We start from the raw sequence: 23,593 nt of genomic DNA, 5'->3' as shown, positions 1-23,593 counted from the left end.
TACCTCAGCCTCTAGCGTATTTACAAGTAACTGTGTTAATATGTGATGGAGTGGTCTCGCACTTTTTCTTCTGTATTAAGAGCCATTTCATGTGTTATTTTCGCAAATCATTCATGCTGAGATAAATTGTGCATCCTTTTTGAATGATTACACTGCTTGAATGCATACAGTACCTATACTCATTTTCGTGTATTTCGAATATGCCTATTTTCAAATGCAAAAAATGTATTTTGGGGTGGTTCGGTATACACATGCACTATTAGTTATGTTTACTATTGATTAGGTTAGTAAATATGGACATGAATTCGTGGAGTGGGTGTAGTGTGTTTATCTAAGGACCTGTATCGATACTCCAATTTCTGACCCTTGTCCGGTTATAAATCACTAATATCCATACAACGGCACAGAAACCCGTTTCATAAATTAGTCATAGCGCATGCTGTCACATTAAGCAAGCACTATTCCTCCAGCCCCCTAGAAAGCACACCGAGTTCTCTAAACAAACCAAGCCTCCAGCAAACCTGGGAAATCCCCGCTGCTATTGTTTTGATTTCGTTCGAGAACTCCTGTAAAGAATGTAAGAACGACCAGTTCTTAATGACATCCTTATTGACGTCTTATGTCCATCCTTACGTCAAACCCGGCACCTCTCAGGTATAAATATACTGATGCTGCCCTAAGTAAAGACACGGTGGTGATGAGCTTGGAGCAGCGACTACTTGCCGGAGAGCCCAGCTGATGCAAGAGCCCACGGACGCTGCCCCTCCCTTTTTGACGCGCTGAGGAAAAACACTGCCTTTCCTCTTGCCGAGGAATCCAGCCTCCAGCGTTTCCAGCTTGCCCTCGCGGGTAACTGGGATACCGAGTCCTGAGAAAGAGATACCAGCCCTCCTGCCTTCTAAATCCCAGGTACTGAACTGACTAACCCCTTACAGAGAATTCTTGAGTCAGACTCTTGGCAAAACAAACTTAACTTAAACTGCTACTTACTTACTCCCTCCCATGTATTAGGCTTAGGTCAGGTACACCGGGGTAGGCGTAGTTAGAAGCACCAGTTGAGTACGATTAGTCAATGTATATATGTATGTATATCTTTTATCCATTTTAAAGTAACATATGGCTAAGAAACCATATCAATGCTTTTACAGTATTATTTTATAATCCTGCTTTTACTGTATGCATTTTACTTAACTATAAGTATTACAATTGTAGCGATTCATTTCTCTTGTATGAGAAAAGAGAATGATCAATAAATAACACCTTTTATTGAAAACGCCCGTCTCTTCTTTTCTCTACAATCTGGTGAAACTAAGTACGCACGTATTGACTGAGTAAAATAGCTGTCTTTTGTTTTCACACGACTCTAGAGATATACTCTTGATCAGGGAGAGCAAAGTTGTCATGTTCTATGGTTGTCAGAAACTAAATCCCTTCTTGTCTATCCAGGGAGGTTAAACTCCTCCTCGCCTATTCGAGAAAGTTTCTAGTGAACTCTGAGCTAGCTGGCACACAAAACTTAAGTCTAATATCGTCAGTAGAAGACCTAGTTAACCTCAGTCCTACGTCTATACTATTGAAGATATTATTCCAATGCGCAGAGCCTATTGGGATAATAGGAACTACACTACAGGTTGCTGTGCTAAACGTGCACAGATGGCCAATTCCCACAACTCAGAACTGAGGAAAGTTTATGGCTAAAAACTACACTAAGAACCAGGGGGAGACCAGGACAAACCTGCTCGCCTATCTGCCCATGGTGCATCGACAGTTGGATGAACTTTTCTGCTACTACGTTCTTCTCCGCAGCATTAAATCCTTTCCAGCAGTCCTTTGTCAAATGGGGCATCAGGCCTTGAGGTATTGCCTTCGGCTACAGCCCTCTGCCTCATCCTGCTGGGGATTTATGACTTCCATTTCGGCAACTATGTCCAAATGTAGAAATCTTCACTGCGGTTTCAACCAAAGGCTATCTGGTGATGACGCTTTCTCATCAGACACTTCCTGCAGCCTTGCCCCACTGAACTTTACCTTCTCAGAACATTTTTCTCAAGAATCTTTCTAAGGTAAGCGCTATCCGGGCCCAATCCACTTCTTCAATCCAAACTGTGCTTTATTGTGGTTGGCCATATCATTTGACTTTGACCCGGTCTCTCACGACTAGATGTCCACACTTTAAAAATGCATGACTCCGGTTCTGCTGGTTGGAGTTTTGTAATTTTTATGTGAAATAATGAATTAAAATGTGTTCTGGTGTTCTAAATTGGTTTGGGATTTTTCTTGTGTTGTGTTTTCACCTTATTATTGTTTATGTGCTGCATAAATACTTCACACATTGCCTCTAAGTGAAGTCTGACTGCTTTTTGTGCCAAGCTACCCAAGCTTCAGCACAAGTTAATTTAATGGATTTTTGTGGCTCACACTGCAAGGGATTGTTACTGTTACGTGAAGAGGGATCACACCGCAGTCAACCAACAATCCAATTTCTCACAATTGCTATACAAAGAGCTAGATTTAAAATCAAAGCCATAAAATTAGCTTGATAATGAATAATATTAGATTGGATGAGAGGTCTATATGTGTCACATAGCTTTGCTTTTAATAATTTGGCTTTGGGTTAGACTCTGTTATTAAGGGACAGTCCTCTGAATGTTCGGTGAAAGCATTACATCTAGGAGAATCTTTATACTATATTGTCCTCATGGTGCTGCAAATTACACAAGGAGACTGTCCTCTGGACTTAACTCTTCCTCCAGCAAACAAAGGATATTTTAGTAACTCCCTAGTTTAGTGCAGTGAAATGGAAGGGCCTTCAAAGAATTCTACTTTAATAAAACCATATCTAAGATATCACTATAAATCTGCTTGGCTGTATTTTGCCTATAATAGGCAGAGACAAAAAGAAACCTCAGCTCCTTATACACATACTAGCTATTTGGTAGCTGTGTAACAGTGAATATAGAAAGAATAATATCCTGCAGTATGCTGCAGTATTTTGTGCGTATAAATACTACTGACTGATTTTGTGCCGAATGACTTAAGTGTGTAGCCACCAGTGGTCTTGATGGAATGAAACAATTTGCAAGTCTATTGCTTGAGAATATAATAAATGCATTAAAAACATGAATTGCAATTCGCATTACATTTACATTATGTTTCATTTTATTTTAATCCATAGTTTTGTGCAACGCTTGGAACCACCCCCTCCTGTGCCTTCGACACCCTTTTAGAACTTGGTCCAATTTGTAAGTCTTCATCTCCTTTCCTTATCTTATTGTATTCATGTTTAAACATTCTGACCCATGTTTGCTCACCTCTGATTCATTGCCACATCATTTTCAAATAAAAAGTCCATGTGATGTGTGACACTTCACAAACACAAAATCTCCATTTGGAGTCCTATCTTTAGGCTATGATGGTTAATGTAATTAGGATGAAAACTAATCAGATTTATCACATTGTGTATTCTGTCCTAGCCATGATGTGGTGCATGTCGCAAGGGCTGGACTTTGCTCTAAAAGTATGCAAAGCAAACATGTTAATGCCAGCACACAATGGACTGAGCATCAAGCATGGTAAGCAAGCCTGGTGATCTTCAGGGAATTGTTTGGATCTTGGGATTGTCCCTGGAAGAAACTTTTGAAAGCCTGAGGGCAAATAAGGGAATTTACTGCCAAATGTTTTAAATATATTTGCTGAAAAGCCAATGTGACTTACAAGGAAGAACATGACTGTCCCAATGCACCTTTATGTTGTATTTCACATTGCTATCCCAATAAGGAGGCATTCACAAGGGCCTCACTATAGTCCTCAGTTTGACTTCTACTATGCATTGGTATCTGACTAATGAGGCACTTTCAGAGCTTTCACAATGGACATCTATTCTGACATGCAACAGGCACAGATATCACACTCTGAAATATTGTGAGCATGCAAAGCTATTGCATCTCATTTCCTCCAGTGAACTTGAGGAGGGGGTTGTATCTCTTACAGCATATTCTTGAATATCGAACATCTACACAGATCTTACAGTGCCCATTGTCAACAGCAAAGTCACAGCAATCCTTGAGGCGCACACACATTTTTTATTTTATTTTATTCCTAAAGTTTTATATAGCGCGAACAAGATCCCGTGGGATATCAGAGCGCTTTACAAAGGATGGAAGGCAGGACATAAATCTAATAATGACATCAAGTAAGCATACACCACAAGAATAATAGCAGAATTCCCAGACAGATGAATCAAGGAGAGTAGTACAAAAAACAGGTATAAAGCAGGCTACGGGGGCACATAATGAGGAAAAGAAGAGCATAGATCCAATATCGACATCAAGTAGGAATACACAACTGGAATAATGGCATGATTCCCAGACAAATGAATCCAGGAGAGTAATGCAATAAGCAGGAAGATAGCAGGCTATGAAGGGGGGCACATAATACGGAACAGAGGAGCAACATCACATGATGGTACCTGTAGGTACAATGGTTGTAGGATCAATGATTTGGAACAAATGATCCTAACCAAGTTAAGGTAAAAATGTGTTCATTAGGAATCTTTTGGCTTCCAGTTTGAAAGCAGTCGTTGATGAGATTCTGCGTACTTCCGGTGGAAGAGAGTTCCATATCCTTGGGGCAGCGCCGGAAAAGGTTTGGAGACAAAAATTTTTTTTCTAAGGATGGGTGGTTTCAGGAGGTGAGTGATAGCGCCTCTTGAGGCTCTCCCACCACAGAATAGTTCAAGCTTTTGTGCTAAGTACCTGGGGGTTTTGAAGTGCAGGGCTTTGTGCGCCAGAACGGCAATCTTTAACTGAATTCGAGCTTCGTAGGGCAACCATTTGAGAGATTTAAGGATTGGGGATATGTGCTCATTTCGTTTGGTACCTGTGACAAGTCTGGCCGCAGCATTTAGTGATGCCCCTAGTGGAGCCAGGGTGTATTTGGGAAGGTCACAGAGTGTAGCCCTGCCGTAGTCTAGCCTCGGAAGCACCAATGCTTGTACCACCTCTTTGAAGTCCTTTTGAGGAAGGAAATGCTTGATATTTCTAAGTGTCCTCATCAAGTGGTTAGCCCCCTTACACACATTAATGAAATGATTTTGCATATTCAGGTGCTTGTCCAGGCTGATTCCAAGATATTTGGCTGAGTCCATTATGAGAGGGGTGCAGATGAAGGCAGTGAGGTGCTTCAGCCAAAGGTCTAGCATGGGGATCTGGTTCTGGGGGGAGATGAAAAGGAATTCCATTTTGGAGGTGTTGAACAGTAGATGGTTCTCCGTTAACCAATTTTGCGTTGAATTTAGGGTGGTATAGAGTGAGGTGATGTTGTCCGGGGATGAAATTTTCAAATAAAGTTGTGTGTTGTCCACGTACATATGAAAGGGAGTGTTGGTGGAGTTTAGAGAATTAGCTAGTGGTTCCAAAAAAAGTTTGAAGAGGATAGGAGATAGGGTGGACCCTTGGGGGACACACATGACTACTGGAGAGGGCTGGGAGAGGGAGTAGTTTGCCTTGATTCTTTGCGATCTGTGGTGAAGGAAGGATGAGAACCATTGTAACACTCGACTCGAGAAACCCATTCTGTTCTTCAAAATGGATAGGTGGTTGCTGTGATTAACTGTGTTGAATGTGGATGAAAGGTCAAGGAGGATTATTTAGGAGGCAGGAAACAAAAGTGTCACCACACCACCCCATTTACAGACACCTTTCAGAACTAGAAAGCATGTAGGCTACTCCAGTTTAATGAGCTAAGGTTTAATTATATTTTGAAATGCAATTCACTTTGTCCCTAAGCATAAACTTTAGACCTTGTAGAAATAAAAATATTTTGCTGTCAAATATATGCTTCCATTTTGGATCAATAAAATAAATCCATCCAAATTCTTGGCATGTTAGCAAAAAAAAAAATATTTTTTCTGAAAGGCCAGCTTTTTATTATTATTAATGCACATTTTACCTCCGGCATCCACTTTTATCAGGTACTTACGTGTACTGCTTCCCATCCACAAGCATCAAACGCCATTGACAATCATCATGTGCATTGCTTTCATACCACATTTACCCTAGCCAAGGATCGCACCATTATTGCAGGATCACTGTTATGCAGAGGATGGGCTAAATAATTTCAAGGAGGCCAACAATATTCAAATATGATAAGCAGTAGGCCTGTGATGTGCCCCTTCAGTCCTTAATGTGTTAAAAATGTCAAACATTATGCCAGTCACGTTCACTATCATGCCTAGGTTGTGCACAATATGCCAGGACTGAATAGCACTGCCCCAGAGCCAGGACTATGCCGAGGATGAACTCTATAATGCCAACCAATTCTACAATATGCCACATTATACAGGTGGTACAAAAGGGGATGATGGACGGAGCGTTTGAGCAAATCAAACACTCACCCCCAGTCAACTGATCTGGTTTAATCCATCACCATTCTTTAGCCCACTTAGCCACCCCATTTCAGACATGGCTATATGCAAATCAGTCTGACCCTGTGCCTCATGGGAATAGTCCAGCCCAAACTGCAAAGCCATGTCTTCCATGGACCGGAAACAAGCATCCTGGGACCGGTTTTGGATTCATAATCCTCATCAGCCAGGCTATCTTGAATCCAGTAGCCAAGTGAGCAAGGGACTCACGTCTGAGCATACCCTGCCACACTTAGGGCGAACAAAGCGATACAAAAGGGGATGATGGACGGAGCGTTTGAGCAAATCAAACACTCACCCCCAGTCAACTGATCTGGGTTTAATCCATCACCATTCTTTAGCCCACTCAGCCACCCCATTTCAGACATGGCTATATGCAAATCAGTCTGACCCTGTGCCTCATGGGAACAGTCCACCCCGAACTGCCAAGCCATGTCTTCCATGGACCGGAAACAAGCATCCTGGGACCGGTTTCGGATTCATAATCCTCATCAGCCAGGTTATCTTGAATCCAGTGGCCAAGTGAGCAAGGGACTCACGTCTGAGCATACCCTGCCACACTTAGGGCGAACAAAGCGATACAAAAGGGGATGATGGACGGAGCGTTTGAGCAAATCAAACACTCACCCCCAGTCAACTGATCTGGGTTTAATCCATCACCATTCTTTAGCCCACTCAGCCACCCCATTCCAGACATGGCTATATGCAAATCAGTCTGACCCTGTGCCTCATGGGAACAGTCCAGCCCGAACTGCCAAGCCATGTCTTCCATGGACCGGAAACAAGCATCCTGGGACCGGTTTCGGATTCATAATCCTCATCAGCCAGGCTATCTTGAATCCAGTGGCCAAGTGAGCAAGGGACTCACGTCTGAGCATACCCTGCCACACTTAGGGTGAACAAAGCGATACAAAAGGGGATGATGGATGGAGCGTTTGAGCAAATCAAACACTCACCCCCAGTCAACTGATCTGGGTTTAATCCATCACCATTCTTTAGCCCATTCAACCACCCCATTCCAGACATGGCTATATGCAAATCAGTCTGACCCTGTGCCTCATGGGAACAGTCCAGCCCGAACTGCCAAGCCATGTCTTCCATGGACCGGAAACAAGCATCCTGGGACCGGTTTCGGATTCATAATCCTCATCAGCCAGGCTATCTTGAATCCAGTGGCCAAGTGAGCAAGGGACTCACGTCTGAGCATACCCTGCCACACTTAGGGCGAACAAAGCGATACAAAAGGGGATGATGGACGGAGCGTTTGAGCAAATCAAACACTCACCCCCAGTCAACTGATCTGGGTTTAATCCATCACCATTCTTTAGCCCACTCAGCCACCCCATTTCAGACATGGCTATATGCAAATCAGTCTGACCCTGTGCCTCATGGGAACAGTCCAGCCCAAACTGCCAAGCCATGTCTTCCATGGACCGGAAACAAGCATCCTGGGATCGGTTTCGGATTCATAATCCTCATCAGCCAGGCTATCTTGAATCCAGTGGCCAAGTGAGCAAGGGACTCACGTCTGAGCATACCCTGCCACACTTAGGGCGAACAAAGCGATACAAAAGGGGATGATGGACGGAGCGTTTGAGCAAATCAAACACTCACCCCCAGTCAACTGATCTGGGTTTAATTCATCACCATTCTTTAGCCCACTCAGCCACCCCATTTCAGACATGGCTATATGCAAATCAGTCTGACCCTGTGCCTCATGGGAACAGTCCAGCCCGAACTGCCAAGCCATGTCTTCCATGAACCGGAAACAAGCATCCTGGGGCCGGTTTCGGATTCATAATCCTCATCAGCCAGGCTATCTTGAATCCAGTGGTCAAGTGAGCAAGGGACTCACGTCTGAGCATACCCTGCCACACTTAGGGCGAACAAAGCGATACAAAAGGGGATGATGGACGGAGCGTTTGAGCAAATCGAACACTCACCCCCAGTCAACTGAACTGGGTTTAATCCATCACCATTCTTTAGCCCACTCAGCCACCCCATTTCAGACATGGCCATATGCAAATCAGTCTGACCCTGTGCCTCATGAGAACAGTCCAGCCCGAACTGCCAAGCCATGTCTTCCATGGAGCAGAAACAAGCATCCTGGGACCGGTTTCGGATTCATAATCCTCATCAGCCAGGCTATCTTGAATCCAGTGGCCAAGTGAGGACTGGGGGTAAGTGTTTGATTTGTTCAAACGCTCCGTCCATCATCCCCTTTTGTATCGCTTTGTTCGCCCTAAGTGTGGCAGGGTATACTCAGACGTGAGTCCCTTGTTCACTTGGCCACTGGATTCAAGATAGCCTGGCTGATGAGGATTATGAATCCGAAACTGGTCCCAGGATGCTTGTTTCCGGTCCAGGGAAGACATGGCTTGGCAGTTCGGGCTGGACTGTTCCCATAAGGCACAGGGTCAGACTGATTTGAATATAGCCATGTCTGAACTGTGGTGGCTGAGTGAACTAAAGAATGGTGATGGATTAAACCCAGATCAGTTGACTGGGGGTGAGTGTTTGATTTGTTCAAACGCTCCGTCCATCATCCCCTTTTGTATCGCTTTGTTCGCCCTAAGTGTGGCAGGGTATACTCAGAAGTGAGTCCCTTGTTCACTTGGCCACTAGATTCAAGATAGCCTGGCTGATGAGGATTATGAATCCGAAACCGGTCCCAGGATGCTTGTTTCCGGTCCAGGGAAGACATGGCTTGGCAGTTCGGGCTGGACTGTTCCCATAAGGCACAGGGTCAGACTGATTTGCATATAGCCATGTCTGAACTGGGGTGGCTGAGTGAACTAAAGAATGGTGATGGATTAAACCCAGATCAGTTGACTGGCGGTGAGTGTTTGATTTGTACAAACGCCCCGTCCATCATCCCCTTTTGTATCGCTTAGTTCACCCTAAGTGTGGCAGGGTATACTCAGACGTGAGTCCCTTGTTCACTTGGCCACTGGATTCAAGATAGCCTGGCTGATGAGGATTATGAATCCGAAACCGGTCTCAGGATGCTTGTTTCCGGGCCGGGGAAGACATGGCTTGGCAGTTCGGACTGGACTGTTCCCATAAGGCACAGGGTCAGACTGATTTGCATATAGCCATGTCTGAACTGGGGTGGCTGAGTGAACTAAAGAATGGTGATGGATTAAACCCAGATCAGTTGACTGGGGGTGAGTGTTTGATTTGTTCAAACGCTCCGTCCATCATCCCCTTCTGTATCGCTTTGTTCGCCCTAAGTGTGGCAGGGTATACTCAGACGTGAGTCCCTTGTTCACTTGGCCACTGGATTCAAGATAGCCTGGCTGATGAGGATTATGAATCCGAAACCGGTCCCAGGATGCTTGTTTCCGGTCCAGGGAAGACCTGGCTTGGCAGTTCGGGCTGGACTGTTCCCATAAGGCACAGGGTCAGACTGATTTGCATATAGCCATGTCTGAACTGGGGTGGCTGAGTGAACTAAAGAATGGTGATGGATTAAACCCAGATCAGTTGACTGGGGGTGAGTGTTTGATTTGTTCAAACGCTCCATCCATCATCCCCTTTTGTATCGCTTTGTTCGCCCTAAGTGTGGCAGGGTATACTCAGACGTGAGTCCCTTGTTCACTTGGCCACTGGATTCAAGATAGCCTGGCTGATGAGGATTATGAATCCGAAACCGGTCCCAGGATGCTTGTTTCCGGTCCAGGGAAGACATGGCTTGGCAGTTCGGGCTGGACTGTTCCCATAAGGCACAGGGTCAGACTGATTTGCATATAGCCATGTCTGAACTGGTGTGGCTGAGTGAACTAAAGAATGGTGATGGATTAAACCCAGATCAGTTGACTGGGGGTGAGTGTTTGATTTGTTCAAACGCTCCGTCCATCATCCCCTTTTGTATCATGTTATACAGGTGGGCTCCTTATTGACAAGGATGACGATAATAAACAAAGAATAACCAGCCTTATGTCAGGGCTATATTATTCTGGCGTTAGATAACCTCACGCTGGAGATGCCCTGCCATGCCAGGAACAGACACCATTAAACCACAGACAGTCCCATCATGCCAATGCTTGGCCAATCATGCCATGCTTGGCCTCAATTTGCTGGGGGCACCAGATTTCATGTACTGTCAGGATACTGGTCGTGCATTGCCAGGCTGCAAGCACACCACACCAACACAGTGGCCCTCTCTCTCTGTGACACACACACATGCATACGCACACACATAGACACTCCCACCCAAACACACACACACACACGAATGAAAGCTGTTTGTTAACTTACATTTCTTCTCTGCTCAAATAACTTTCTGGCTCTGGCCTGGGTGGTTCCCACTCCTGGCCCACTCTGATACTCTGTGCTCCAGCACAATCTTGCTTTCTTCAATTTCAAGAATCCACGTTCTCAATGTAATTGACAGTGCAAAGTCTACAACACAGACATTCAAAATGTATGTGTACAGTCTTGTTACAGGCCATACATTTTCAATCTTACTTGGTGTGTGTCCCTATCATTGACTTCCTGGAATTTGGGGAATGGTCCTGGGTTTATATCCAGCCATAAAACACCGAAACTTCATATCAGCTCAATCATGCTCAATTTAATTACTTGAAGGACACAAAGACAAAAAAATGTGGGCTGAAAAATGGCTGCTTGCCCCCAGCCCCAAAAAGGTTTTCCCTAACACATGATAAGCTAGTCCAGCCTTGAATGCTACTTTCCTTATCAGTTTGGAAGAGTCAGCAGCATTTGATGCCAGTGATCATTGGTTGCTCCTGTGGAGAACAAAGATTCTTATGGACTACAACGATCCTCCAGGAATAGGTTATTTGTAGTTTCAATCGATCAACCAACATTTGTACTATTTTCTGTTTTTCTTTTTTTTTCTAAAAAAAAAGCTTTCCATATTGTCTCCCTTTAAGTATTATACTTTATAAACAAAATAAATAAATACATATGTGTCGGATCTGTAAAAGGTATGATCCCAGAGATGGTTTGAAATCTCAGCAATACGCTCATCAATGGTACCCATTTTGAGTTTCACGGAGCTGGAGCACTGCCATAAATCACCAAACCTTTTGCATGGAGGTGGAAGGACCACTATGTTTCCATTGGTGAAGATTCAGCTGATTCCTCCATCTGAAACCTATGATCCCATTTGCCACAAGGTGGTTAAGTCAGTGCATCAGAAGGCATGCCCTTTAAAGAGCAGATCTTATGTCCTTTATTCTTCTTGCATGGCATCACCACTAGAGGAACAGTGTACCCATAGGGATCAATTGCTCCTATGTGCAAGGAGAAAAAAAAACCTATGATTCACAACCACATTTTTTTGTATTTTCATTTGTGATACACCAATCAATATTGACACACATCCTACAATGGAGAGAACTATTGATGTTTGATCACATACCAACACCGATATCTCCCTCATAAAAATATTTAGATTTATTTTTTAGGTAAATATATTTCTAAAACATTTTTAAATACTTTATCATGCGGCCATCTCTGCCACAACTGTGGGGTCTCTCTTGGTAAAGTATAGGGACATTTTCTATAATGTATTAACCCCAAAAATAAATCGAGAAAAATATGTAGAATATTAATGTACATTCATTTTATGTATTTACTTTAAAAGCTGAGCAAACCAAAAAAAATAATGCTACAGCACTATTAGATTTATTTGAAATAAAAACGTTCATTAATTATAATATAGCACATTAAATTACATTTATTTTTCTTAATTTTAAATTAAAAACAGACTCCTACCAAAAGAAAAACATATTTCAAATTTGCATTAATAATTATGAAAAATGATGTTGAGAATAATTAAAACTCATTCAATTATATTTAATTAACATTAATGTTACATTATATTTTAAAATACAAATAGGTTATTCAATATTTTAGAACTAAATAATAAATATGTACTATTTTTATATATGTTTTTACATCACTTTAAACGTACTTCTATTTTTAACTATTTAAAATAATTGAATAATATAATTTATTTTAACATTATTTCAAATGTCTTGTTTTAATTCTCTAAATCCATTATTTTCTATGGTAGGGTGTTGCAGTACTGGTGATTGGCCAGTGTAGTGCTGTATTTTCTACAAAAGTGTAAGTCAGCAATTCTTATCTTTTTGACGGATGTGGACCGCCACAGAATCTTGAATGGAATTAGGGGTCCCTCACTGAGTCAATATTGGAAGCCATGGACTCCCGGCCGAAACAATTTCTATAATCTGAAACTCAAAATAATACTTAAAAATACAAAAACAAGCATAAACCAAGCAAATACTAAAATATTTATATATTTTGTTTAATTCCCAATCAAATATAGAAAAAGGTTTCACATTTTTGTTTTGATCCTTTATTTGTATGCACTTTGTCATTTTCAATGTATTCATTTTAATAATATTTAATATTGTAAAACAGTCACAGCCCCCCTGATTAGGCATCGTGAACGTTCAGGGGTCCCGGTGCAACGGGTAAAAACCACTGGTGTAAGTTACTACAAAGCTGCAGTTACATGTGTAACTTACTGCAGATATCTAATTTACAACAAAAGTGCACTTCGTGAATACTGAAAAGTAGTAAACTTTCTCAAAAGTGTAAACGTAATCAAAAGTGTAAGTTACCTGTATGAATCAGGCCCACTGTTTTTTTATCACATTGTACCCCAATAAGGGTAGACACATCCTTTTCAAAATGTAGTGACAACATGACTAAACACTTAAAGAAAGTTTTTTTTCCCTTTATTTCCAATTTCAATTATTTCTGATTGCATCCAATGGTCAGCATAGAAACCAATTTTGCACATTGCACTGAAGTTTACTAAATGATGTCCAAACACATTCAATGCAAGTGCACAAATCACAGCCCACATTGCAAGAAATGGCTTTCACATGCCAACTGATACAGTGACAGCTGCTTTTACATAGCTTCTGCTAATGCTGTGAGGCAATATGGAGGCAAAGAGGGCAATCGGAAAATTTGAAACAACATTCTACCTGAGATTGGGAAGGGCACACACATGCACAGACCATACACTAAATCAACAAACAATTTAAAATATATGGAAAACAACCAAGTGCACACAACATCAGCATGCATTACATCAATAAGCAGGGAAGAACCTTCACACACACAGACAAAACCTTTTTTCTGATTTGGGCAATCTAATTCAGTTTTTTTTGTAGACAGTAGAGAATTTCACTTCTTTACTTAATCTCTTGGAATTGAGAAATCATTTTTAGCCGCACCACTAAATTACCTTGTTTAGGGACATCTGCCAGGCACAAGTTTCGAAAAGGTTTTCTAAATACAGGGGTTACTGTGGACTCATATCACAAAGCTAGACCTAATATACTGGATGAATTAATAACTATGGACCTGATTATGAGTTTGGGGTGTTGGCTGCCATACCACCACCCCACTCCCACCCCGCCAAACCTCACCACCGTACCCCGTAATCTGGAAGGCAGCCAGCTGTGAGGTTTGGCGGTGTGGGAGTGGGGCGGTGGGGTAGCGGCCCGCTCCCACGCTGCCAAACTCATAATAAGACCCTTGATATTTATGAAAGGCAAGTAGCTAAGCTCTAAGTGAAGGACCCATGACCACACAAAATATACTTTCAGCTTAAACGCCAGTGGGTCCAAATGAAAAGGAGAAAGACTAAAGAAGGAGTTGGAGTTGCCAAAACGGCAGAAGTATTAAAATATTAACCAAAGTTACATGAGTAAGAATTTAGCTTAGTCAATTACGCCGAGAGATCTGTCATTGAGAGTGATAGCTAAGGTCCTTGTGGTGGCTAAATACAACATATGTACAAGATTGGAATTAGGAGCGACCATGATAATGTGCAAGTTGCTTATCAAAAAGGCCCCTCCTTGGATCCAAAAAGCCGAGTTCATCAAGGTGAAGGGTACAGTCATTTATGCAGGCCACCTATTTTATCCTTGCTCTTCTTAATTAACCTCATCCTAAACAACATATTAAATCATACTTTCTCTTCAATTTTTACTGCTATTAACTTGTCTTATCTTGGCCATGACCTCCACGTTCCACATGGGGCAACAGGAAACAAAGATAAAACATCCTTACATCTAGACTCCTCCTGGACCAAACTACCATTCAGTCTTGAGTCGACTGCTGTTTTGTATAAACACTTTTTCTACTTGTTCACTTTTGTTGCACCTTGTGATCACAATTTGAGTGATATATTGATTTTGATTTAAGAAAAAACTGTCTATCTCACAACCTATATATACACTTCAGTATATAACTTTCTGGTTCATTTAAGCTCTATTTGTTCTGATTACACAGTGAATTATTGATGTATCCAGTATAATTAGGTGTTGCTTTGTCCAGTGAGTCCACAGTTGACCTCAGTGTTTATAAAGCTATGCTTCACCAATGATTTCCAGGTGGCATGTTGAGTGGCCCTTGTCAAAACATTTTGCAAGTTTCAAAAGGGGCACGTTTTATGGCTTTGAAAGTTTAGGAATGATGGCCTGACTTTGTGGCCTGTAAAGTTGATATTGAGTTGACTTCCTCACACCTACTTCCTGTTAGAAGAAGGTCCTGACAGCCCCACTGAATCTACTGCCCTACCGAGCAATCTGAAACACTGTTGGTGGAAGGTGGTAGAATATCTTTGAAATGGACCCGGCTGACCTTAGTGATTGATGAAGAGGTGTGTTGGGAAAGTTGATTACCTGCATTGATTTCCCAGGCCATTATTCATCTTAAACAACAAAGGACTGATGGAACTATAGGTATATGAAGTAGCTGAGAGTGAATTGAAAGTGGGAGTGGGGTGTGTGGGATTTCTGTATGGATTGATTTAGGGGCATTCTACTTTTATAAACTCATCCTTGCCCCACTAATACATATATTGTAGCCTGGAATCACTCCTACCTTCTTCATTACCATATTTGACTATGTGTGTGGCGTCAACTGTGACAATGGCCATAGGTAATTTATATAATGTAGCTATATCTATAGCTCCAATCAGATTATATGTCAGTTCTTGAATTCCCCTACCTCTAACAAAACCTTTTGGGTCTTCATGTACTAGATCTCCTATAACCCCATTTAATCTCTCTGCTAAAATCTTAGCAAAAAATGTATAATCTAGATTAAGCAGGGAGATTGGTCTATATGAATCGCACTGTTTAGGTGACAACTTGGTCTATATGAACTGCACTGTTTAGGTGTCTTTGACGGTTTTAAAATCAGTACAACAGTGGCTTCGTTCCAAGAGGGGTGTATATTCCCACCTTTTTCAAAAATGTTAGAAAATAGCTTATCCATCACAGGGGCAAGCACCTTTACCAGAGATCTATACAACTCAGCCGGTAGGCAGTCCAGTCCTCGTGCCTTGCCCCTTTTCCCTGTCTGACTTGCCCTTTTTATTTCATTTAAGCTTTTCTAACTATACTATTGAGATTGTTAGAAGTTGTTTCGTTCATTTTCTTTAATGAAAATTCATGAAGCCAAGCCTATAAATTTTTTTCTTGAGGGATAAGATCTTCTCTATAAACTTTTTCAAAATGGTTTTGAAAACCTATTTTAATGTCAGTGGGATTTTCAAGTAGCTTTCCGGTGGTGTCACAGAGCATTTGTCTTATATCACCCTTTACTAATTCCTGTTTAGTTTTCCAGGCTAGAGGCTTCCCACTGTTTTCCCCATATTCAAAATGGGCCAGCTTACTAGCCTCCCACCTTTTCCTCAATCTTGTATCCAGGAGCGCAAATAGATCTGTTTTGCAGGATAATAAATTCTCCTCCAGCGTTATATTTCCCTCAATGGTAAGCTCTTGTTCTAATTTCTTAATTTTGGTCTCGATTTCTTACACCTCTGCCCAATTTCTATTGAGGTGGACTCGAGATTAGTCAAGAAGAAGTTCTCTGTTTCTGCTGTTAATTGCTCTCTTACTTCCTCCTCCAACAAGATGGTTTGATCTAGAGTCCATCTGTTGTTCGCTATTTTGATTGGAAGTTTCAAAGCTAAGGTTACGGCTGAATGGTCAGATAGGTGCCCACCTATGTGTTTCGTATCTTTAAGCCATCTTTTCAGCTGTATGCTAATTAAAAAAAGTCTAACCGAGATTTATGTCGATATTTTTTATTATGAAAGGTATCCTCTCTTCTTCCCATTCTATCCCTCCATATATCTATCCAATCCATCTGTTTATTACACTAATTAACGAAGATTTAATTTTACCATTTTGTGCTGCTCTGCTGTTATAGGTTCTATCTAGCAGGGGGTCTAAAACCAAATTAAAATCTCCCGCCAATATTAAAGGGCACTAAATGTTAGTAGCTCTGCAAGAAGTTCCCTTAACGGTGCTGGATCATCCAGATTAGGTCCGTAATAGCCTGCCACTGTAAATGTATGCATGTGAAATCTGATACTCGCTATAACCCATCTGCCATCTTATCAGCTTTGGAACCTTCCACCCATAGAGCAGAGTTTTTTAAAATAATTGTAGCCACCCCCTTAGTTGTTGTCTGTTGTGTAGTGCATATAACATCTTGAATCCAACTGATATTTTTGTGTTTTTTGTATAAACTGTAATGTTTGCTATGATTTTAAGGGATCGTGCAATCAAGAATAGACTAACAAAACTATTAAAACAGGATTTAGTGACATTACAGATCTGATTATCCAGATCTAATTTGGAGTTTATGGTGATGCCCAAGTTTCTATACTTCAATACAGGCACAGAGCAATCTCTTCAGTTGGAGGGCCATAAAGAATTGACCCAAAGATTATATTTATTTAAAACAGAGATGATGTCCTATTGGGATGGATTGATCGTAAGGCAATCATACAACTGGCTACAGATGTTCAGTGGTTTGTACTGCAGTCATCTCATCATGTGGGTCCCCACACAGATCAACAATAGGCTAAATATTATCAGTGTAAGGATAATAAGTAACTTTGAAGTGTTTTAACAGATCAGTAATAGGGCCTATATAAAGAGTGTTGCAGGAGCTATGAAAATGATGATGCTTGAGAGATACGAAAGGAGAGGAGACTCAATTGGACCATTTAAATTTTTTGCTCCAGGAAGGAGGCAATCCATTTCAGAGCCTTACATACTAATACTAGTACCAACATTGTTTAGGTGGTCAAATAGAGCCTTTTGATCAATTGTATCGATGTCAGCTTAGAAGAACTGCCCAGCCAGAAGAATGCTTAACTATAACTTCATATATTATGAGACTCCACAAGAGACTGGAGGTGAGCAGTAACTATCTTTCTACATATATATAACATACACACTAAAACCATAAAAATATCAACAATTGATTAATAAAATGTATAACAATGAATGTAGACAATACATAAAATACAAAACATTGAAAAATCCCCCAAAATAATTTACAAAAACATTAAAATACATTTAGAAATAAAAATAATAATAATTAAACAATTAATGTTTTAGAATCTGTTCAACCAATATTATGAAAACTACTAGAGTCTAAGAATATTATACCTACTATTCCCACTCTAGTCTATGGAACGGTAGGGAAAGTGTTTGACTTCATAGGGTTTAGATTTACTTTTTATACTTCAGTCAGTACAGTACTAGGGAAAGTGTTGGACTTTATAAGGGTTAGATTTACAATTTCTACTCCGGTCTCTACAATGCTAGGGAAAGTGTTTTTGGGGGGTACAATGTACTATTCCCACTCCAAACAGTGCAATAGTAGGGAAAGTGTTGGACTTTAGAGGCGTAAAATTTACTATTCTCGCTCCAGTCTGTGCAACAGCAGGCAAAGCATGGGATTTGATGGGGTCAAATTTGCTATTCTTCACTCCAAACGGTGCCACAGTAGGGAAAGCATTGGATTTCAGAGGGGTGAAATTTACTAGTCCCACTCCAGTCAGGACAACAGTAGAGAAAGTATTGGACTTTGAAGGGGTAACATTTACTATTCCCACTAAAGTCTCTGCAACAGTAGGGAAAGAGTAGGATTTTGGAGGGGTGAAATTTACTATTCTGACCCCAACCTAAGCAACAGTAGAAACAGTAGTGAACTCCGCAGTTGTTAATTTAATTATTCCTACTGAAGTGTAAGCAGGAGTAGGGAAAAATGCTTCACTTCATTTTTATTTTTTTTAAATATTTTTATTGGGTTTCGCATTTTATGGGCACAGCAAAGCACAAACAATAAACCTACAAGAAAGACAAAAAAAAATCAACTGAGAGGCATAATTAAGTAAATAAAATTTCCATAAAATATACCAAACATCACTTAAACCATGGAGGAAAAGAGGAAAAAAAAGGAAAATGGGAGCTAACCAAAGTAAAAATCTACTGTGACTGTCCCTTCCAAGTAGATATGGGTTCCCATATACGCAACCCCAATCTTCTATCCCTTTTACCCTTCCTTGCATATACACCCTTCTCTAAATGATATACCGAGAGCAATCTAGCCAACCACTGGTGGAATGTTGGAGGGACTTTATCTAGCCATGCCGATGCAATACATATACGAAGGACCGACATAGCAATGAAGATGAAATAACTTAAGTTAGCTTGCATATCGTCACTATTCACCCCTAGTAGTATTATAGCCAGTGTAAGAGAGATCTTAACTCCCAGAGATCTTTCTAGGAAAGAATCTATAGCCCTATGCAACGACTTTAACTGGGGGCACAGAGCAAAAACATGAACTAGTTCAGCTTCTGAAATATCACAACGGGGGCATCTAGTGCCCGTTGTGCCTCTCCACTGCGCAATCCTTGCAGGCGTATAGTACAGAGAGTAGATTGTTTTATCGTGCTGAGCCTGCAGCGCCGCTGAACATAGTATAGTTCGTCCTAAGTCTAACGACAGTTGAAAACAGGTTTGTCCTACCCCAAGTTCTCAGCCCACTTATTTTCGTGTTTACCTAAATCATCTTCTCTCAAAGCAATAAGCTCAGCATAAAACCTGCGAATAGGGCATTCTGCGCTACTCTCAATGACATTGAGAATCTTATTTTTTTGAAACCCAGCAGGCCCACCATTTTTATTTGCAAAAAAACTCCTAACCTGTAAATATTTAAAGAAATTCCTTGTGTTGATACCAAAAGACCACTGTATATCTGAAAACGAACAAATCCAACTCAAACCCATCAAATCCCCTAACTTCCTAACTTCACGTCGAGTCCATTCCACAAAGACATTATCTGCAAATATTTCCCCTTATTGTCACATAATTGAGTATATGCATTAAACCTACCCAGATCAGTTTTCCTCTTAAAGGAAGCCCAAATCTTGTAAGCAGCCAACAATGTCTTAAACTTTGTTCTTGTAAAGTAACTAGGATCTGTATATTTTAAAAAACAATTCTCGGCCTCCCCACCAATCAATAACGAGTAAATATCTGTAGAGCCTAGTTTAACCACCCGATCAGATGGATCCCCCCTAATAACCCAACCATATACTGAAGGGCTGCCTCCCAATAATACAATTTAAAATCAGGGACGGCCCAACCCCCTCTTTCCCTAGGCAAAGTCATATAACGTAGGGCCCTTCTGGTTTTCCTGTGCGCCCAGATGAACCTATTAATCATCTGGTCTAGCAACACAAACCATTTGCCCTCGATTATAAGTGGGATTTCTCTAAAAAGGTAGAGGAACTTAGGGAGTAAAACCATGTTACAGCGCCCTACTATAGATAAATGGAGATTGTGCATCCTATCCAGATCTTTTTTAGCTTTGTCAACTATGGATTCAATGTTCCTATCAACAATTCTATCCAAGTCCGCTGAGATATTAATTCCAAGGTACACACCAAAGTCCACCACCCGCCTGTCATCACACACCGCCCCATCGTTCTTAATTATCTGTGTCCTAGGCCCATTTAGGGCTTAACCTGACACGCGTCCAAAAGACAAAGCTTCCACCTCAACCTCAACTATAGCGTCAGCAGGACTCAGGGTAACTATGGCAACGTCATCGGCATAAGCCAGTATTTTACATTCTACGCCATTGGTCTTTATAGGAGGTATCTTGTTATTTGCTTCCAACTTACGCAGAAACGGATCAATATAGAGTGCAAAAAGCAGCGGCGAACATGGCAGCCTTGCCTCGTGCCCCTTTTAATTTGCAAGGAAGCCCTATATCCCCCATTTACATGAATTCTAGCTGTGGGAGCAATATATAAACCCTGAATAGCCTTAATGAACCCCTCTCCGATGCCAGACCTTGCTAAAGTGGACCAGAGATAGTCCTAGGAGACCCGATCAAAAGCTTTTTCAGCGTCCGATAACATAACTGCCATAGGGTCTCCTGAGACTTCCGTAGCATTGAAGAGAGTAATAACCCTCCTCACATGTTGTGTAGTGCCACTTCCCGGTATGAACCCATGCTGAGTCGGGCCAACAAGTCTACTTATAACTTTACAAAGCCTAAGAGCCATCGCCTTGAAAAAAGTTTTAGCATCGGAATTCATCAAAGTTATTGGTTCATAAGACCCCGGTTCTCTAGACGGCTTCCCTTTTCTAAAAATAACAACTATGCCTGCGCCAGCCCCAGAGCTCGGGACAGAAGACCCCAACTGGGCCTGCTGTACTGTCTCTATTAAGTCTGGAAAAATCGCCCCCTGGAAAGTTTTATAAAATTCAACAGGTATCTGGTCCCGTCCTGCAGCTTTAGCCGAAGGAAGACTGTTCAAAGCCACTAGAATCTTTTCAGGAACCAAAGGATGATCCAACTCCTCCCTATCTTCCTCAGATAGGGATGAAGCTGGGATATTACTAAGATAATCTTGAATTTCAGAGAGGTCCTTTGATTGATCTTCATTATATAATGCAGCATAAAAATGCCTGAATACCTCCCGGATCCCATCTGGGTCTGTAAATATCCTGCCCATACCATCCGAGATCTCTTTAACCTCCCCTAAAGCTACTTTCTGCCTCGCACAGACCGCTAAAGCATGCCCGACGCGTTCACTTAATTCATAGCATTGCTCCCTTTTTGGATAGAAAATAGAGGCTGCCTTACCAACTATACTCTCCTCAGCTTCTGCTTTTGCCCGTATAACTTTAAGAAGAACCTGATCCAGGGGTGTCCTCAGTATAGTTGGTTGGGTCAATTCCTCCTCAGCCTTTGCTACTACTTTATCCAACTTTTTAGATCTCAATTGCTCCTGCCTTTGTCTATGTAAACTGAAACTCAGTGTTTCACCATGAATACAAGCCTTAAAGGCATCCCAAGTTACCCCCGAGGAGGTGCTGCCTCTATTAATCTCCCAGTACCCCTTTATCCATTCTTTCATATGTTGGACATAATTTCAGTCTTTTAGTAACCCCCACTCAAAAGTCCATGTACGCTCTTGTCTAATCATTTTTGTACCTTTAAACTTAAGATTATCGGGCTATGGTCGGAAATAATTCGGGGGAGTTTCTCCATCGGACTCCTTGACAATAAACAATTCGAAATAAAAAAATAATCCAACCTAACACAAATCCTGTGTGGGGTGGAGTAATAAGTACTACCAGGGTCCTTAGGCTTCAGTTTGGCCCAAACATCTACTAAGGAATTATTCCGAGCCAAACTAAGAATTGCTCTACATGTCCTTTTTTCCTGCCCAGGTATCGATCTCCTGGATCTAAACCTAGTCCCTCTGCACCATTTATATTAAAATCTCCGCAGAGGATAACAGGTACAGGCCATGAAGCCAACTCTAAATCTAAAAATTCAAAAATGTCTGGGTCATCCTCAGTCGATCCATAAATTGAACCCAACGTAACCCATGCACCACCAATCATACACTCTGCCAGGACCCATCTACCCCATTGACCTTCTAACTTTTTCCTAACTGGAACATCATTTCTCCTAGAGAGTATCGCCACCCCTCTAGTTTTTGCACCCTGTTTAGAATGAGCTATGAGATGAAACCCTAATTGCTCCAACATACACCCCTTTCTTCCCTCAATGTGCGTCTCTTGCAAGCACACAAAGTCTACGCGCATTACCCTTAGGATTACTGAGACTTGTTGCCTTTTAAGACGATCATTTAGCCCACAAACATTCAATGAGGCTATTCGTACACTCATTAAAACACATCAAATTGTTGTCCCAAGAGAATAACCAACCAATTTCCACTTAAATTCCTGTTTCTACCTCCTAGCTTCCCACAATCTTTATTTTGACTCAGTTTACTTAACTTGCACCACCACTCATATTCACTACCGCTACCCAAACCCCAAACTATGCTGTGCTGTCATCCCCCAAACCCCCCCAAGCCCCTCCCTCAGGACCGTCCCCATTTACAGGCAAATAGGTAAATTATGACCTATGTGTGACAGCTTGAGCCCGCAACAAGCTGCAACCCCCTCCCACATACCTAATTCAGTGCTTATATTGCACTAGTGCGTTGAAAAATATTTATATTAGAAAATGTATTGGTGCTTCCTACCAGCAGTGAACCACATCTTAATTACATCAAAAACTAGATACTCATTTCTCCTTCTGCTCCCTCAGCTCTGTTAAATACACTTGAGCTTTAATCTCTGAAAAGAACATTCTAACATGCCCATTTACTAGCACTTTAAGGCACGCTGGGTACAGCAAATAAGCCTTGAAACCCAAACCCTGAAATGAGTCAATCAACTGCCTTAGTCACCATCTCCTTTCCATAGTAGCGTGGCAGAAGTCTGGGCAGGTGAAAAGTGTGGTACCCTCAAACGACCATCTGGCCTCAGGCCTTGCCTTATCTATAACCTCCTGCCTAAAGAGATAGTTGCCAACATAGACAAGAATGGCTCTGGGTCTGTCAGAATGAGATGCTCCGTAACCTTTCCTTTGGGTCAAGGAGAAATGGTGCGCTCGCTGCACCTCTTTTTTCCCAATCCCATGCAACCAATCAAGGAAATGCCCCCTTCAGCAAGGTGACAACAAAAGCCTGTACATCCTGCCCTTTGACCCCTTCCGCCACCCCTAACAGTCTAATATTGTTCCGTCTTTGGCGGTCCTTGAAGTCCTCAAACTTCCACTGGACATCATCCACCACCTTCTCTTGTGCTTCCTTAAATGTCTGCCATTTATTCACATCGTCCTCAAGTCTTCCAGTCCTTTCTTCCACATGAGTTACTCTGTCCGCCATTTCCTCATCCAATTTGCTCATCTTCCTGAGGGAACCCTGGATCTTATTTGTTGCCTGCTTTGCCCTCCGGCTCTCCA

At 41.6% G+C, this 23,593-nt stretch overlaps 1 protein-coding gene across 1 annotated transcript in view; it reads left to right on the top strand.

Annotated features, from left to right (window-relative positions):
- The window catches only part of LOC144827580 (aromatic-L-amino-acid decarboxylase-like), a 1,238,931-nt gene that overhangs the window by 814,802 nt on the left and 400,536 nt on the right, over positions 1-23,593 (top strand). The window contains exon 7 of the mRNA XM_078685836.1: positions 3,176-3,242. Coding sequence (XP_078541962.1) covers positions 3,176-3,242 — 67 coding nt within the window. The remainder of the gene's footprint in view (positions 1-3,175; positions 3,243-23,593) is intronic.

The sequence above is a fragment of the Lissotriton helveticus genome, chromosome 4_1, assembly GCF_964261635.1.
Source record: "Lissotriton helveticus chromosome 4_1, aLisHel1.1, whole genome shotgun sequence".
NCBI lineage: Eukaryota > Metazoa > Chordata > Amphibia > Caudata > Salamandridae > Lissotriton > Lissotriton helveticus.
This window is presented reverse-complemented; position numbering and strand designations above follow the sequence as displayed.